General features: G+C 36.0%; 1 protein-coding gene across 2 annotated transcripts; it reads right to left on the reverse strand.

Annotated features, from left to right (window-relative positions):
* Positions 1-550: 550 nt before the first annotated feature.
* Positions 551-14,294, reverse strand: pdha1b (pyruvate dehydrogenase E1 subunit alpha 1b). Of its 2 annotated transcripts, XM_007248951.3 has the most exons (12): positions 14,123-14,294; positions 12,079-12,099; positions 10,392-10,460; positions 9,339-9,512; positions 8,152-8,278; positions 6,766-6,857; positions 4,992-5,084; positions 4,742-4,897; positions 3,567-3,638; positions 3,335-3,402; positions 2,987-3,095; positions 551-2,224 (listed from the first exon to the last, which is right to left on the reverse strand). In XM_007248951.3, the coding sequence occupies exons 1-12, from the start codon at positions 14,177-14,179 to the stop codon at positions 2,060-2,062; spliced, it is 1,203 nt and encodes a 400-aa protein (XP_007249013.3). In that variant the 5' UTR covers positions 14,180-14,294; the 3' UTR covers positions 551-2,059. The 2 variants fall into 2 exon arrangements, with proteins under 2 accessions (XP_007249013.3, XP_049342248.1); XM_049486291.1 differs by lacking the exon at positions 12,079-12,099 and having other exon boundaries at positions 14,123-14,293.
* Between the last annotated feature and the right edge of the window lie 3,123 nt (positions 14,295-17,417).

Raw genomic sequence — 17,417 nt, forward strand, 5'->3', positions numbered from 1 at the left:
ATTGGGTTATAAGTGTTCTTTTCAGACAAAAGCTCACCAGCCACACTGTGCACAGTTGTATTTTATAAATGAATCTCATAAATGTGCACCTCTTTCAATTTCTTATGAGCTTGAATCTAAAAATATTCTAAAAGTACAAAGGAACTTGAGATATACCGTTTGTGAGCTGTGGATTGTGTGTGTTTATGTGAAGCTGCTTATTTAGAAACAGTGTGCATCACATAAGGAAAATGTGCTAAATCATCATCAGGGCACTGTGAAAAATTAACCGAATGATACAAATAATATAGACAAATATTGTAGCTACAGTTCTGTGCAAAATTCTGATTACCCGAACTGTGTTTGGTCCAGTCCAAAAAAACAATTATATTACATTGCAATTAATGAAAAAATATTTTAATCTTTTAACGTTTTTTATTCAGTATATGTTTAAAAGCTTGTAGACACAAACTCATTCACTGTCTTGCTTAAAATAGTTTAAATTACAACTGAAATCAGAAAGTAAGAACAATATGAAAAATGCAAACACCTACAAATTATATATAATTAATTCTTTCTTTGAAAGTAGACTATAATGTTATCAAACTACTCAAACATTCGACTAACCCACAGGAAGAAACAGGAAGACAGCTCACACCATCACAAATCTGTGTGAGCATAAGCAAGTGATGTTTAAATACAGCATGTTTGTTACAGAACTGAATCTGACCTTTTTTTCTCTTCACAAAATCAGATCCAGTAGCTTCTGCTGGTATTGGCCTAATGTTGGAGAGATGTTACATAGATACTAAAGTAAATTATTATTACTTTTAAATTTATTTTAAATCGTAAAACAGTTTGTATTTTTTTAAAACATGTATTTATTTAACGTAAGGGATTAACTTAAGTGCCTTTAGTTTAGGGACACATTTGTAATATATTTCTTTGCATTTGTTTTTTCTAACTGATAATCTGAAGAATCACTTTGTACTTTGAGTGTACAGAAATGTTACTTAAGTACCTTTTTCTGACAGAGTATTTTATCAAAACATGAATTTACATATATGGGTTAATATAAGATTCTAGTTATGCCACTGCTGACCTGATACTAATAATGATGCCATATACAGGGGTTGGACAATGAAACTGAAACACCTGTCATTTTAGTGTGGGGGGTTTCATGGCTAAATTGGAGCAGCCTGGTGGCCAATCTTCATTAATTGCACATTGCACCAAAAGAGCAGAGTGTGAAGGTTCAATTAGCAGAGTAAGAGCACAGATTTACTCAAAATATTGCAATGCACACAACATTATGGGTGACATATCAGAGTTCAAAAGAGAACAAATTGTTGGTGCACGTCTTGCTGGCGCATCTGTGACCAAGACAGCAAGTCTTTGTGATGTATCAAGAGCCACGGTATCCAGGGTAACGTCAGCATACCACCAAGAAGGACCAACCACATCCAACAGGATTAATGTTCTAATGTTACAAACACATTTTTTATTGCTGTTTTAAATGATATAAAAAACAACAGAATTTGGTCATATGTGTCTAAGTTTACTAGTGAACGAATCTATTATGCTTATTTCTATTCATAAAATCGTAATTTTATAAACTACATCATAGGTATTGGTTGACACCCTGATGTAGAGTTTTACTGGCATTTTGTCAAATTATCACTTCATCTGGCATACTTAATATTAAGACCAAAGTATGATTTTGTTTCCCAAAACACAACTTGTAAAACACAGACAGCACCCATTCAGACATATTTTTCATATTCTAGATGTCGGGATTCAAAAACACATTAATAACCATGACGAGGCAGAGCAGCTACATTCTTAATATTACAACAATCTCACATTTCTATCTAAAATGTCATACACCGTTAATCACAAAGTACATAAATAACATGTGAGTGCTCTCAGGAATGTATAACATTTGGCTCTCTGAATGCTACAAAAATCTCTGGGATTTTGTGCGTCTGCAGTTAATGATCTCTGGACATCAGTGCTCAGGGATAAAACTGCATGGCTGGCTCTAAGGTGCTCATGAGGAGGCGAGGGCAGCTGGTGATTTTTAGCTGACAGACTTGAGCTTGGACCAAGGGTTGGTACCACGCACCTCCATGGGTGGCTCATTATAGAAGATGTGGTTGCACAGGTCGTCCAGCGGGGGCTCGGGGTCAGACGTGGCGAACTGTGCCGCCTCCTCAATCTCCTTACGGACCTCTGCGTCAATTTCCTATTTTGAAGAGGAAAGAAAAACAAATGACGTGTGAATGAGTAAATATGTGAAATTCTTACCACACACTTAAAACAAAGGTAGTGATTTTATAAGAGGCTAGACAGACAGACAGCAAAATTCAGTTGAAATTAGCGAGTCAGCCGTTCCAAATAGCAACATTTTCCAGATGCAAGGCATAAGTTTGGAGAGGATGCTATTGCTATTTGTGCAATTAAACATACCACTTGAACAAATGAATATGTCAGCAATTCCATAAAAATAGAGCAATCCTCGTTTTCAAGACAAGAATGAAAAGATCCATAAATTACGTTAACAAAAATCTAGTTGTTTCTGTCATTACTGTTTAATTGAACCGATATTTGAATTAATTATGTATGTAGCTGCAAACATGCACTTGTTCATCACAGGTGTAGTTCAATGATTTTCAAATAATGCACACCAAAGCGCTACTTCTGCCCTCTTGTGGAAAAACTGCTAAATTAAACTACCTATATAGAGGTATACTGTTGATATGAGTTTTTTAATAGTTTCAATTAATACATATTTTATTGCTATTTTGCTATTGGCTGTACAGCTGTAACTGATACTGACATATTCCCATAAAGAAAATATGGATTTTGTGCAGCTCTATTCTTTTTGGAACCATAAATGGTTCTTTATTTTTAAGATCTATCGTTGAATATATTTTGTAGAGAATATTAACAGTCAATTTCCACTCCACCCTATCCAGTGTTGTGAGTGTACACAGTGCAGATGCACCTTAATTTCTTCCAAACTGGCCATATTGTTGTTGATCATTCGATCCTTCAGCATGGAGATAGGGTCACTCTTACTGCGCACCTCCTGGATCTCCTCACGTGTTCGGTAGCTGGAGGAGAAGAGTAAAGATTAGTGGAGAAACTAAATGAAAAAGAAAAAGGAACTGCTACCTTGCTAAAGCTACAGCTACAGCTAGTGAAAGCTGGGAGAAATATCGACGCATGAACAGGAAGGGTGTGTTCAGGGAGGCTGGGTTTGAGCTTATTAATAAACAGCACCGGTGGACGAGTCATGGGAGGAAAGCAGGGGAGCGACTGCCACTGGGGAAAGGTCAAAAGCTAACCTCACCTGACCCCTGGGTCGCTCATGCTGTGTCCATGGTAACGATAGGTCTGGAGCTCCATAAGTATGGGACCCTGGAGCGGACGGGTCACGACCGGGTCAACAAAGAGCCCAAGAGTTACATTTGTTTCTCGAATAGGTCAGCAAGTTTTATCACACAGCGCTGCAGTCTGAGCTAAACACTTCTAGTGATGTAGGCCTGTGGGTGGTATTTGAACTGAACACTAAGTAAACTTACCTTTCCTGATCTGCAATAATCTGCTGCAAACTTGGTAGCTTCTCTCACACAAAGAACGTCCATGCCATCCACCTGGAGAACAGAGCAGAGCTGTTGGATTAACAGTTACACCACCTCTTATGGTGTACAGATACTATAACCCTTTTGCTGATGCAGTTAGATTTATTGCACCCAAATAATATCTGGGCCTATATTGCTCTTGTTCCACTTTCTTTTTTATATATATTTATAGATTCTGCCATTTTCCAATGTTTTCTTAAAAACAAATGTGTGAAAATTAAAAATGAAAAGATGATATTAATTAATAAGGCCCAATTTCTATTTCTTCTATTTGCGCTGTTAAATTTACACATCATCGAAACAGAACAAAAGAGAACAAATGCTCATATTAATTAGAAGGAAAAATAAGAGACCACTTTTGATTTTACCAAATTGAAAACCTCTGGAATATAATCAAGAGGAAGATGAATGATCACAAGCCATCAAACCAAGCTGAACTGCTTGAATTTTTGCACCAGGAGTGACATAAAGTTATCCAAAAGCAGTGTGTAAGACTGGTGGAGGAGAACATGCCAAGATGCATGAAAACTGTGATTAAAAACCAGGGTTACTCCACCAAATATTGATTGCTGAACTCTTAAAACTTTATGAATATGAACTTGTTTTCTTTGCATTATTTGAGGTCTGAAAGCTCGGCATCTTTTTTTTTATTTTAGCCATTTCTCATTTTCTGCAAATAAATGCTCTAAATGACAACATTTTTATTTGGAATTTGGGAGAAATGTTGTCCATACTTTCTAGAATAAAACAACAATGATCATTTTACTTACACATATACCTATAAATAGTAAAATTAAACTAACTGATTTAGAAACTAAAGTGGTCTCTTATTTTTTTTCCAGAGCTGTAGAACATTTAATGTCTTCTTTTATATGTTAAATGTAGCAAATAAAATGCCAAAAATGTTTTTCTATAGAGCAGTATATACATGTCAAAATAACATAATATACCGGTAATAAAATGGTATAACATAAAAAAAGTCAATAATAAAAATAAATATCCCCATTACCACTGAGTCCACATCAAACATTATTATACACAAAAAATATTTTTAAATTACATGTTTTTCTTAATGGCAAAAAAATCAGTGACTTCTAACTGTGTAGTAATTGTACCCTCAGTCCAGGAATGAAGTCTCCTCTCTTGTAGTAGTCAGTGCTGGCGGAGGCTCGCTCCACTGAGGTTCCCATACCGTACTTATTGTTCTCACAGATGAAGATGCAGGGGAGTTTCCACAGTGAAGCCATATTGAAAGCCTCAAATATCTGACCCTGGTATGAGCACAAAAAAAAGATATTAACAAAGGAATGTCATTCACCCTCTACTGCTCACTACAGAGGTCACTTTCACAAAGAGCTTTCTGACCTGGTTAGCGGCGCCATCTCCATAGAGTGTGACGCAGACTTCATTATTGCCCTTGTACTGACAAGCAAGGGCCACACCAGCACCGAGAGGAACCTGATAATAAAAAACAAATATCTCACAACACTGCAGTAATCACATGAAAGAGCTGCAATTATAGTTAAATTGGTACTTACATTTCATTACATCACATTTCACCTAAAAACATCATACTTAAATAAATGGGAGGCTTTTAGCTTTAGATTTTTATATGTTTGCTTTTTAAGCAGATATACATATATATTTTTTAAATCCAGATTTGTGTGGCTGGGGGCTAAAGGTCTGACAATCAATGCAGTCTCCTTATGCTAAGGGTTGGGTTTGTGCTTAGAGATACCATTACATTATACAATAGGAGTGGGAAAAAATATCAATATTGCAATATATTGTATTGTTTCGATTAGGGGTGTAATAGTAGGGGCAAAATCATTTTATATGGAGCATTCTGTAAGTTGCACTGTCTATTAAAAATGTATTCTGTGAAACTTATAATTCCTAGTATTTGCTTATTAGTAGTATTTTCTCCTCTTCAGTAACACAAATGCTATGAAGCATTAAAGAGAATTGTCTTCCAGTTCATCGATTATTGCTGAATCACAGTGGCATTAGAGGTTAGATCGGGCCCAAAAAATCCGACCCGACCCAGCCCGAGCCCGTGCACGTTCTGCCTGAGCCCGACCCAACCCGAACCATAAACTGTCATTATGAGCCCGAGCCCGACCCGATCCACCCCATGAACTGGCTGTTTTCGGGCTGATTGAATGAGCGAAATATGATCAGAATTATGTTAAATAACACTGTAACATAGAAGCATAGAACTATTATTTAATTAAAATGATTTTTAAGAACAGCTACACACAGTGCACGTCACGTGCGAGAGAGAAAGAGAGAGAGAGAGAGAGAGAGAGAGACAGAGAGAGAGAGAGAGAGAGAGACAGAGAGAGAGAGAGAGAGACAGAGAGAGATTTGCGTGTTCTGGTGTATGAGCTACTCACAGGTAAAGGTTCTCACATACTGTATCTCCTGTTTCTCTTTTATCTCCTCGTGCTCATATTCTAGTCCCATACATAATTCTACAGCTCCCTCAGTGTTTTCTGTCGTATTTTTCAGCTAGCGTGAGCGCTTACAACTAACACCGCGGACCGCAAGGTGCCGCTGCACTGCCGCTGTTGTGCCGAACCCGACTCCCTGCTAAATCATACCCCCGCTTAGCGGAGAGAATCGGCACAACACCCCTCGCTGTACAACTGTAATAAATTAGTTTTTTCACTTTTAGTTTTCATTATTGGGTTCGTTTTCGTTAACAATAATAATTGGTTACTTAGCAACATTGTGATTATCACACCAGAGCTTTATTTAAAAATAAAAATAGAATTAAAAAACAGATGCCTACATCTCACACTATTTTCTGGAGCCGGACCCGACCCGGCCCGTGGAATGTGGTGGGAAATCTCGGCCCGAACCGACCCGGCCTCAGGTCAGGTCGGGTTCGGGCAGACAATCTTAGCTCTAAGTTGCATTAAATCATCGTTATCTTGGCAAACATATTATATCTTACCTTGAGATACCCCAAGATTCCCACCCCTATAATATAATACAAGTCATTTAAAATCAGCACTATAAGTTTTGCATTTTTCAGCAACACAGATAAATCTACAGGACCAGTTGAGCCCCAGTGTTTCTGCAAAATGTCCACAGTCCTATGATAGTTAAACCGATAGAGATGAGTGAATCTCACCTGAGCTCCCACGATTCCATTTCCACCGTAGAAGTGCTTTGCGTACATGTGCATCGAGCCCCCTTTACCTTTTGCCACTCCACCCTTTCGGCCTGAGGATGATTATAAAAAGATATGATTCAGTCATGGACTGATATGCACTCGAACTTTAAATACCCCACAAAATGCTTTTCATTCTGAGAATAAAAATAATCTCTGGCTGGAAAAAGGCTCTTAAAGAAAAGCTTCACTAAATCCTTTTCATTTTAAATATAAACATTGCCTGACAAAACCTGTGCATATTTATCGGTGATGGGGATGATAAATAGTGGTACACTAGTTAAGTTCACAAATTACTGTAAACTAAGTTTAGTATTATAAATTATTATAAATACATCATTTTTGTAATCAGTATGCTGTGGGATATTTGAATGCCTGTGTGGCATCCAGGCTGGCACCACACAATTGTGGGACTGTGGATTATCTTTATAAGATCACAAACTACTAGCAAAAATTATTTACTAATGCACGTACATATTAAATATTTTAGCTTTAGTATTTGTGCCACCAACCCTGCCAGATGAACACTGACAGTCCGTTACGGGAGGTTCAAGATCATTTTTACACTCACATAAATTAAAAGAAATAAAGCATTCAGAATCACTTATAATCACTTAACTTAGTATAGTACCTCTGTTTTACTGATTTTCGAGCTGAAACATGCATGCTGTTCAGGGGTTGCTAGCTGAGTTATTACATTACATTACATTTGGCAGATGCTTTTGTCCAAAGCGACTTACAATAGTAAAGTACAAAAGTAATAGAAGTTAAAGGTAAAAACATCTTTATATAGGGAAGGAATTTTGTTCCACCATTGGGAAACTCTGTATGAGAACAGTCTGAATTGCTTTGTGTGAATGTTTGGCATTAACTTAGACTTAGCAAAACTGGCTGCCATCGCTGTATAAATTCTGTGTAAAGTCATGTGTTATCCACCTTTAAATGTAATGTAGTACTGTCAAAATGCAGCGTGGAGTTTTGTGGGGTTTCGGGGAATTAAACAGTGCTTAGAGTCATACATCTGGATGCCTTATTATAACATTTTTGAATGTGGTGCCAGTCATTCAATTGTGCAACAGGTTTTTTATTACATTAAAAATGTGATTTTCTTTATTCTGTCTTCTCCAAGCCTTCCTTATTTCTCTCCCTCTAGTCAGATGTGTAGAAACAGTAGGACTTATTTGATTCATCAAATGCCATAACTTAATAAAATTCTGAAGCAGCAGTGGCAAACTTTTGCATAAACACTGTCCTAGAAAGCTCTCTCAGAAAGGATGATCAAAAGTGGTTTGAAGATAAAACATTGTGAAACACTGTGTGTTTAATCTTATATAAAAGAAAACAAACCTGTGAGCTCAGCCAGGATCTCCTTAACAGACACTCCTCGAGTGTAGGTGTACCCATGAGCTCGATACGCTGTGATCAGGTGGTCAGTGGGATTAATGCCTGCCTCAATGCCCATAGCACAAGCCTCCTGAAACAAAATACAAGGACAACGATCAGTGTAGGAAGCTTGTATTGAGTGTGAACGTGTTTTGTGGGAATCTGATCATGTGGGTACAGAATGAGGAAATTTATTTAACATGTTAATCCAGGTTTGGGATTATTTGGTCCAGCTCATTTAAATTAGTATATTCTTAATATACAGGTAGAGTCAAAAGTCACAAGACACCCTTTTATTTCTAAAATGAAATCAAAGTGAAAATTACATATCTGAATACCACAGCAAGTAATGAGTGAGGGAGTCATTCTTTTAGGCTATGTCCAGAACATGGCCCGACAACATCTTAAATGCTGCCCTATTTAGTTTCTGAAATAAGAGAAATTTCTGCAACATTTGACTATTGAATATATACATTGAATAAATCAATCTCTCATTTGTGAAGCATTTGTGAAACATTTAACTGATTAAAAACTTTTTCCAACTGAAAGCCTCTTTGGTATAAAAAAAATCTGGACGGCCTGTGGTAAACACAAAACTTTGGGTTTTTCAAATCGTAAAGTGTTCCTTCTCTTTAATTTCGCAGCTACTAATATTGAAATCTTGACCTTTCAGTTTAGAGGGTTTTAAAATGCTTGTTTTTTTTAATCTATTTAATTTCCACCCACTACAAACTGATGCCATGCCTTGAGTATAAGGCTGTGGACCACTAGAGGGTGCTTAACAGCCCACTTTTGTTACACAGCCCAGCAGTTAAGAGACATTGAATTAGCAGACTGTTTATGAAGCTTCTAAGATACACAACATGGAGCAGATAAACATGAATTTATCAGAGGCAGCTATTGTGGGAATATGTGTTTACTGTCCAAAGTGTGTGTTTATTCACTAGTGTGCATATGTGTGTGTTAACTGTGAGGATAGGAATTCCATATGTGCCCAACACAACAGGTGATTGTGGTTTTTATTAGTAATAAATGAAAAAATAAACTGTTTTACTGAAGTACATTGTGCCTTTCTTAGCTTTAAACCAATGCTAAACAGAATGTTTAAAACTGAGCTAGAAAAGCAGGCTAATGAAACTCCAGCATCTCACCTGTCCATCATAAAGGTGGCAGAAGCCTCGGATGATCTTCTGTTTGTACAGCTGGTCTGCTTTCAGCTCCATGCGTCTCATGGTCTGCATGACACGGTAATACTTCAGCCCCTGCTCTCTCGTCATCACAGCCTGTGAGGGCGGGCCCTGGTCCAGGCGGTGCAGGTCACATTTCTGAAAGACATGAATGCCCGGCAAAATATTACAAATAATGGAAATCTATCCACTAACAAGGTTCAAGTTTTCTTCTAAAATTCATTAGATACAGATATTAATTCAGATATTAAAACAAACTTCTGTACTTACATACTTCTGTATATCCCTAGGTTTTGACCAGGCTGTTTTGTTATTGCCTATTCACTGTATATCCGTGGTAAGTAAATGGCATTCCTTTTTTGATAATTTCAAGATTGGTGGGTAAAACAAAGCTGCTTTTTATAAATACAGTATATTAGTGACATTACAGAAACTGTGATTTTAGTATATTATTCTAGCAGCTAAGTTAATATAAGTATATATATATATATATATATATATATATATATATATATAGAGAGAGAGAGAGAGAGAGAGAGACAGTGTGTATTAGGAGGTGACCTGTATATTGTGAAATGTCTTTATTTTATAAAATGAGTGAAAGTTCAAAATTATATGTTGGGGCATTTTTGCATTTTTGATCATTTGTAACCAAATATTTTTTTATATTATTTTTTAAAAAACATATTCATAACATGACATCACTGCTTTAAGGCTCATTTATGCTCAAAGGTGAATTAGTATACAGATTTGGGCCAAGCCTTCACTTTCTACTCTGCCTATTCTACTCTATAGACATGATGAAGAAACTCCTGCAGAAAAGGAACTTATAGTGGAACAGACTTTGACTCTGAGCTGGCCTCTAGTGATTGCACAGATTTATATCCATGTAAAGAACACATAGAAGTGTGTGGGCAGTGACATAAAGTGAGTGTAAAAACACTTGAAAAATTGTGAAACATAAAAAAATGTGGGACATACTGAAAACCACATATAAAACTACACATGTATCTTTACCTTGACGTCAAAGCTGGCCTGGGGAGTGAAGTCGGCATATGAGCGGGTTGAGACCACCACTCTTGAGCCCTGAGGGAAAAAGAAGAGTCAAGTCAAGTCAAGTCAAGTCAAGTAGTTTTATTGTCAATGCTGCATATGTACAGGACATACATAGAATTGAAATTATGTTACTCTCCTTCCCAATTTTACAGCAAGTACAGATAATGGATAATAAAGAAAAATAAAGAAAAAGGGGAGACACTATGTGTACAATACAGCAGCAGGGACACAGACATACATGAGACAGAACAAGGTGCAGTAGTGGTGGGGGTGAAATAGATATATAAATAGAAATAAAAAGAAATAAATATATAATCTAAATCTAAATGAGTGGGAGACACTATATGTACAATACAACAAAACACAATAGACATTTGTGAGACAGAAGATAATAGTGCAATATTAATGGTGATTAAGATCAAGTGACAATATAAATAGAACCCGTATAACAGTAGTGCAATGTTGTATCTAGCTTAAGGCTGGTAAAGTTCTTAAAGTTCCCAGTTCTTGGGGAATTAAAGTGTGTATGACAGTGCAGCGTAACAGTAGTGCAGGTATTGGGTGTGTAGTGCAGGTCCTTTTACAAAAGTTACAGTACTGTGTGTGTTCTAGTGCAGAGTTTCAGTACTGTGTTGGTGGGAGGATGTGGGGTCAGGATGATGAGAGTGTGTGTGCTGTTGGCAGGATTGGGATGGGGGGTAGAGCAGGAAGAGAGTTCAAGAGAAGACTTAAGCAATTGTAATTTCTAGTTTTCCACACAGTATATTTAAAATATTTGCAGATAATATGTTAACAAAACTGCTGTTCTAATCCAGTTACTTGTACTGTGGTTTATATATTTTTTTTCTAATTTTCTAATCAGTGGTATGTAAGGTTAATATGGATTTGATTCATATTCATGACAGTAGCTGAAAGACTCAAGAGGCCTGAAGTGAACCATGAACACTAAGAGACAAAGAACAGTTGTCCTCGGATAGCAAGGCTTGTTGAAATATGGTACATCTGAAAATTCACAGCTGATTAATGTAATCATAATCGAATTCTGTTTCCTCAATATATATTAAGTCTCTTCCAATCTATCTGTGGCTCAACCAGGCATTATTGAGTGTGCAGAATCCTGTATCATCATGATCTATAGATCTATAGCTCTGGTACTAACAGAAGATAGGGGAGGCTGAGATGGCGCTGCTGGATCATGTGGAGAGGTAAAGTCAGCAAACTCAGACATGGCCGTCAGCAGCTGAAGAACAGCTCTGTGTGTGGACGACTGGGGAGAAAAGAACCAGCCAATAAGGCCAGTGTAGAGAACTGCCTAATCATTACATACAACTAACACTCCTCAATATGTACGTCCTTGCAGTGAAAGAGCAGGAAAACATGAGTCTTCCTCCAGTAACACTGCAATAGTTCACTTTCTCTACCAGCTATTTCACCTACACACCTTCTTCTAGGACAAAGCCACAACAATACAAGTCCAATATGCAGCACGTACGCACATGTATAAAACTGCGACTGGACCACAACCACAGAGCTAAACAGAGCAGAAAGACTTAAACATCTGACCCTGATGGGAGTAAACAGTACAAACAGCATTAAATCTATAAGCACAATACTGCACCAAAGCACTACAGCCTCACTTACATCTTACCTCTGACACTGTTTGAGCAGCCTATAAAGCAACCACAGAAAGAAAACACAACATTGAGAAGACGTGGGAGGGGTGGTCTGCTACACTACTATTCACTCCTCATAATATATAATATATAAACGTATAATATATAAATAGATCTTTGACCACAACATTTTCCAGTATATTTCAAGGAATTCTACACATGGTGACATGCAGAAAATTGGTACATTGACAAAAATAAACTTGTAAAGATATAAAGATACACTTAAAATTAGAAGTGGGGATCACAGAGCATCTTACGATACAATATTTTTAAGAAACGTTGCCCAGGATAACAATGATGAATCACGATACTGTGATTCTACGATACTCTATATATCCCAATACTCCTAAAATAAGCAAATATCAGAAATTATAGTATGGATTTACTGACGTCTGTTTCACTTCAGGTTTAGCCTACTCATTTAGTTATCGCCACCACATAGAGTAATGAATAGTTAAACAATTATTAGTTAACTATTAGTAACTAATAGTTAAACAATGGGGGGGATCTTAAGGAGTTTAGAGTGTTTTTAATTCAATAAAAATATCGACATTTGACACCACATATCCATTTCTTAATTTTTTCACTCTAGACATTTCCTTGGCTTTATAATGTCCAGGTTTTGGGAACAATGCCTCAAGACATTTTCAATATGCTTAAAAAAACATGTAGTTTATCTTCATAAAGAAATAATGTCATATTGTCCACTTACCGTAGGTGCACAGTAAAAATAAAACCCATATGGGTATCAAAATATAATTCCTTTAAGAACATCAGATAGGTGTTTCCATGTTGTACAGAAATATGATCATGTTTTCATTTAACTCCAGACGAGGAGAATATGTAAATAAGTAAAACTATTTAAGAACGAATATGTAAAAATGCTGAACAACTGAACCAAAATATCTCCATTAAATTTAACCATATCTGAAACAGTAATATAAAGGCTAAATACAGGTAGATTCAGATTTTAAAAAAGTTTTATGTTTGATTGCCATATCTGTATTCCTAATGGCTACGCAAATTCATTGAAAAAGTCTAATTAACTTAACTTTCCATGGAATATATTTTTTGGAAGGAACATACTAACCATCACAGCATTATTATTATTACATTAATATCTAGCTGCATAATGTTGCCTTGAGACAACAAATGGAAAAACAGTTTTAGTTAGTAAACAAAAAATAAATAAATGTGACATCTTGTGTCATTTAGTGGTAAACAAAAGAATATTATGAATCTCAAAAGGTAGATATAATTACCAAAACAGTTTGTTGTTGGATTTTCTTAAAAGTGATAATTTAGATGTATTTAGTTCCAGTCAAAACTATACATTAATATAATTAGTGCAATATATTTATGTGGGTGCATCGATTTGGAAAACATAAAATATCACAATATTTGTTAAACATAAATGTTATGTTTTATGTTATGTTATGTTATGTGTTATGAGCACGGGGTTTGAGAGTCAGGTTTGAGTTTGCAGGCTGGCCCAACAGCACATTTTATAAACCAGGGTCATAACCATTTTATAACACAGTGTGTTAGTGTTGTTTTCTTACAGTATAAGAGGTTTAAATAGATTTGAACAGCTATGTTGTGACTTGGGACAAACAGGCTGGAGAAATGGTTAAACAGAGGAATAAAGAAGATGATAAAATTCTGCAACTCGCTGATATTGTACAATAGAACAGCAGCACCTGCTGGACAGATCAGCATCTCTAATATTACCAGCTTCCTTTCTCCACAATATGCTGAGATATCAGTCAGCTCTGTATTATTTTAGCTCTGTATGCTTTGCTAGCGTGCTTTGTGGCTACTAGCTAGCAGGGCAGTACAAGCCAAGGTCAATGGGAATTTAGTCAGCCGGCAGCTTAGCTTTACCGGCTGTTGTTAGCCGAGGAGCTAAACTAGCTGAGTGACAGTTTCTGCATCAGTAACACACACACACACACACACACACACACACACACACACACACACACACACACACACACACACACACAGTGAAATACGTACGTTCTTAGCGGCAGCGCCTCTGAGCACGGTAGAGATAAAGGTGAGCATGGTTTTCATGCTACAGCGCTGGAGGTAGAGGTGGCGGTGGTGGAGTGAGGGACCGGCCGGTACAGCGGACCTCCAGCACCGGTCAGCGGCTCTTCAGTCTCTGCGCTCAAATGGTGACCAGGCGGATCACAGAGCACAGGGTTGCCAGGTCCAGCATAAATCTTCCCGCCGGATGTCGATATAAGCCCAATATGTAGCACACATTTTATATTAAAACAAGGATGTAAATTAAGGCCGCACGATATTGAAAAAAATACTAACATTGCAATATTTTATTCTGTGATATTCCGATATTTAAAATTATTTATGGCTTTTGATTTATTAATTAACTAGTTAATTAGTCACACATTTTGTTTTAATTAATCGTCATTAAACGCATTTTCCTTAACAACAGTGAAACTTTTAATAATAAATATTTAAATATACAATAAAACAATCAATGTAAGATAATCACAGTGGCTGTTTATTTATAGCAAAATACCCTGAGTGCATGCGGATCTGGGCCAATTCTGGAACTGTTGGTACTGGCAACTCATGTGAGGCAAAAGTACATCTTTCAACCTCAATGTACTTCTGATATCAAACAGTTACAAAAAACAAACAAATTTAGTTATATTTCCCAGTCTTAGACATTGACTTCAAAGTCAGTTTTTCACATGCAGGAAGACAGAGGCTATTTAAGGCACCGTATCTGCACAGTTTCCATCATGATGGCGAAAATTCTTGAAATTCCAAAATAGACAAAAAACAGAAAACAACAGCACTAAAACACATTCTGAACACAAACTAACGCCACAAATAAAAAGTTATTATAAGTAAAAGTAATCTATCTTCTAAACTTCTGAGTAGTAGCGATGGCATGTTGTACATTTCCAATAAGGTTAATGATACCATCTAGCGGCCATGAGATGCAATGACAATTGTTTTTTTATATTTAAAACGTATATGATATAGAAAACACTAACATTTATTCCACATGACTACACTGTGTCCTTTATTTCCCTCATTAATGTCTTTTATGTTTTCAAAAATGTTTACATGCTTTATATGTAAATAAAATAAGATTTTGTTTAAATAACAGTTGCCTGAACCAATTAAACCATTTCTCATTATTCTATATCATTAAAAAGCAGTTATGCAAGATGGGAAAACAAGAGAGAAAATGCTGTCAGATTGCTAACACCTAACTTCACAAATTATTTAAATATATGTATACATTAATAACTGTATTAAAAATATATAAACTGGTTGGAAGACAACATTAGGAATGTGGCACAGTGGAAATAAAATATAAATTATAGAAAAGAGTAACAGTTAAAACTGCACAATAGACATACATCTACGCTTATCTTTTCCGAATGAATTTTTACTTGAATAAATGGCCTGGTATACCCATGTGTACCCAGATGTTATTTCAAAGTGTAGAGCCTTAATCTACAATAAATTAATGTTTTTTCTTCTCTTTTCTGGTTGCCCACTCATCCAGCAGTTAGCACTAGAACTCTTGTTTTGGACATGGAGAAGATTTACACAGTGTTTAATAAAGATATCAATCAGACAGTTTGTTTGTTAACCAGTTTATATAAAATATTTCATTTAAGATAAAAAGCATAGGAGACTTAACATAGATTCACCTTTCTCACTATGGTGTTATAGTTAAAAAATATCACATTGTGTAAGGTGCCAATGTATTAACAGCTCAGTGAAATATATGGGTATTTAGCTGTATTGGTGTTAGCTATTAGCATTTTACCCCTAAAAAACGGAAGGCTAGATTACTAAACTTGGATTCAGACACAACTGGGTGCTGAATGCTGCCTCAGCATCCTGTCTACAGTAGACAGCAGATATAGGGATTAATCCTGGCTACAAATACACCATGAAGACTAAAGAACACTCCACATAAAACATAAATTTGTTGTATTGGGATTTGTTTATGGGGTGATGTAGTTTGTGTGTTTGCCTCACCTCTCTGAAGCTAAGACTATCAAATCTTAATTTGAACATGTATATTGGTTGGAATTCACACTTCACTATTTTATAATAGGTTGCGGACACATAAAAAAAAGTTCAAGTTGAAAACAGGTAATTTTCTTAATCCAACCAGTCCTTAAAATTATCCATTTTTAATTCACACTGATCCCTGCTCGTGCAGTGTTTGATCCCAGTACTGTTTGAATTGTCCCTCCCCACAGGCACAGCTAATCAGAGTTTGATACACAGCGCTGTGGATTGGTGTGACCTGTAGTTGAGATTCTGGAATTGTGAATGTCATGACCTATGTGATCCTTTGCAGGCTTATTCTCTGTTTTGCAAAGCAGAATTCTTCTGTTATCAAAACGAATAAACCAGCCTTTAGTATCTTGATATACTGTAAACCATATACATTTTTTATATTCAATCAACTAAAAAGTAATTAATCTGACACTGCAGGATAGTAACAGCCAATTGGAGAGAAATATCTAATCAAACCACAGAAGCATTTTTTTTCTATTGCCTACCCAGTTTGTCGAGTAATTGTAATGTTTTAACAGTAAAAAAGCAGTTTGTTCATTTTGTCATAAATTTCACAGGTGAATCTAAAAACAAAATAATGTAAACGTTAATATATTTCAGTAGTTCAATTCCAAAAAGTGAAACTCATATATTATATACGTTCATTAGACACAAAGTGATCTATTTATTTCTTATGACAATAGGTCAGACGAGTTTGCCAATCAAGCACATTAATACTGTGGATATTAAAACAGGTATTGGTACTTTTGGCAATGGAAAATAAAATCTGCCTTTTTATAAAAATTGTCAGCAGAGGGAAGCATGAAGTGCTCTAAAATTTACTGGTGGAATCTACAATGACAATGGACTTGCTATAAAACACTGTAGATGAATAAAACACCAGCAGATGATTTTCCAAACCATCACTGATTGTGGAAACTTCACACAGACCTCAAGCAGCTTGGATTGTGTGTGTTTAACTGAATTATTGTTGTATTTATGAACTGGCAGTAGCTTTAGGTATTGATTAGAACAAGACCAGAAACCAAACAAAATAAAAATTTAATTCTGTTACTTATCCGATACAATATGACACACCCCTAACTGAGATATTAAAAAAACAAGACTTTTACCACAAGTAATTGATTCATGATACTAATAACACATGCCATATATTTTCATATATAAAGGACTGATGTAAAATAAATGGTACTGGATAGATATAATCTGTCTCTAGTAGACATATTTAGGA

The sequence above is a fragment of the Astyanax mexicanus genome, chromosome 1, assembly GCF_023375975.1.
Source record: "Astyanax mexicanus isolate ESR-SI-001 chromosome 1, AstMex3_surface, whole genome shotgun sequence".
NCBI lineage: Eukaryota > Metazoa > Chordata > Actinopteri > Characiformes > Acestrorhamphidae > Astyanax > Astyanax mexicanus.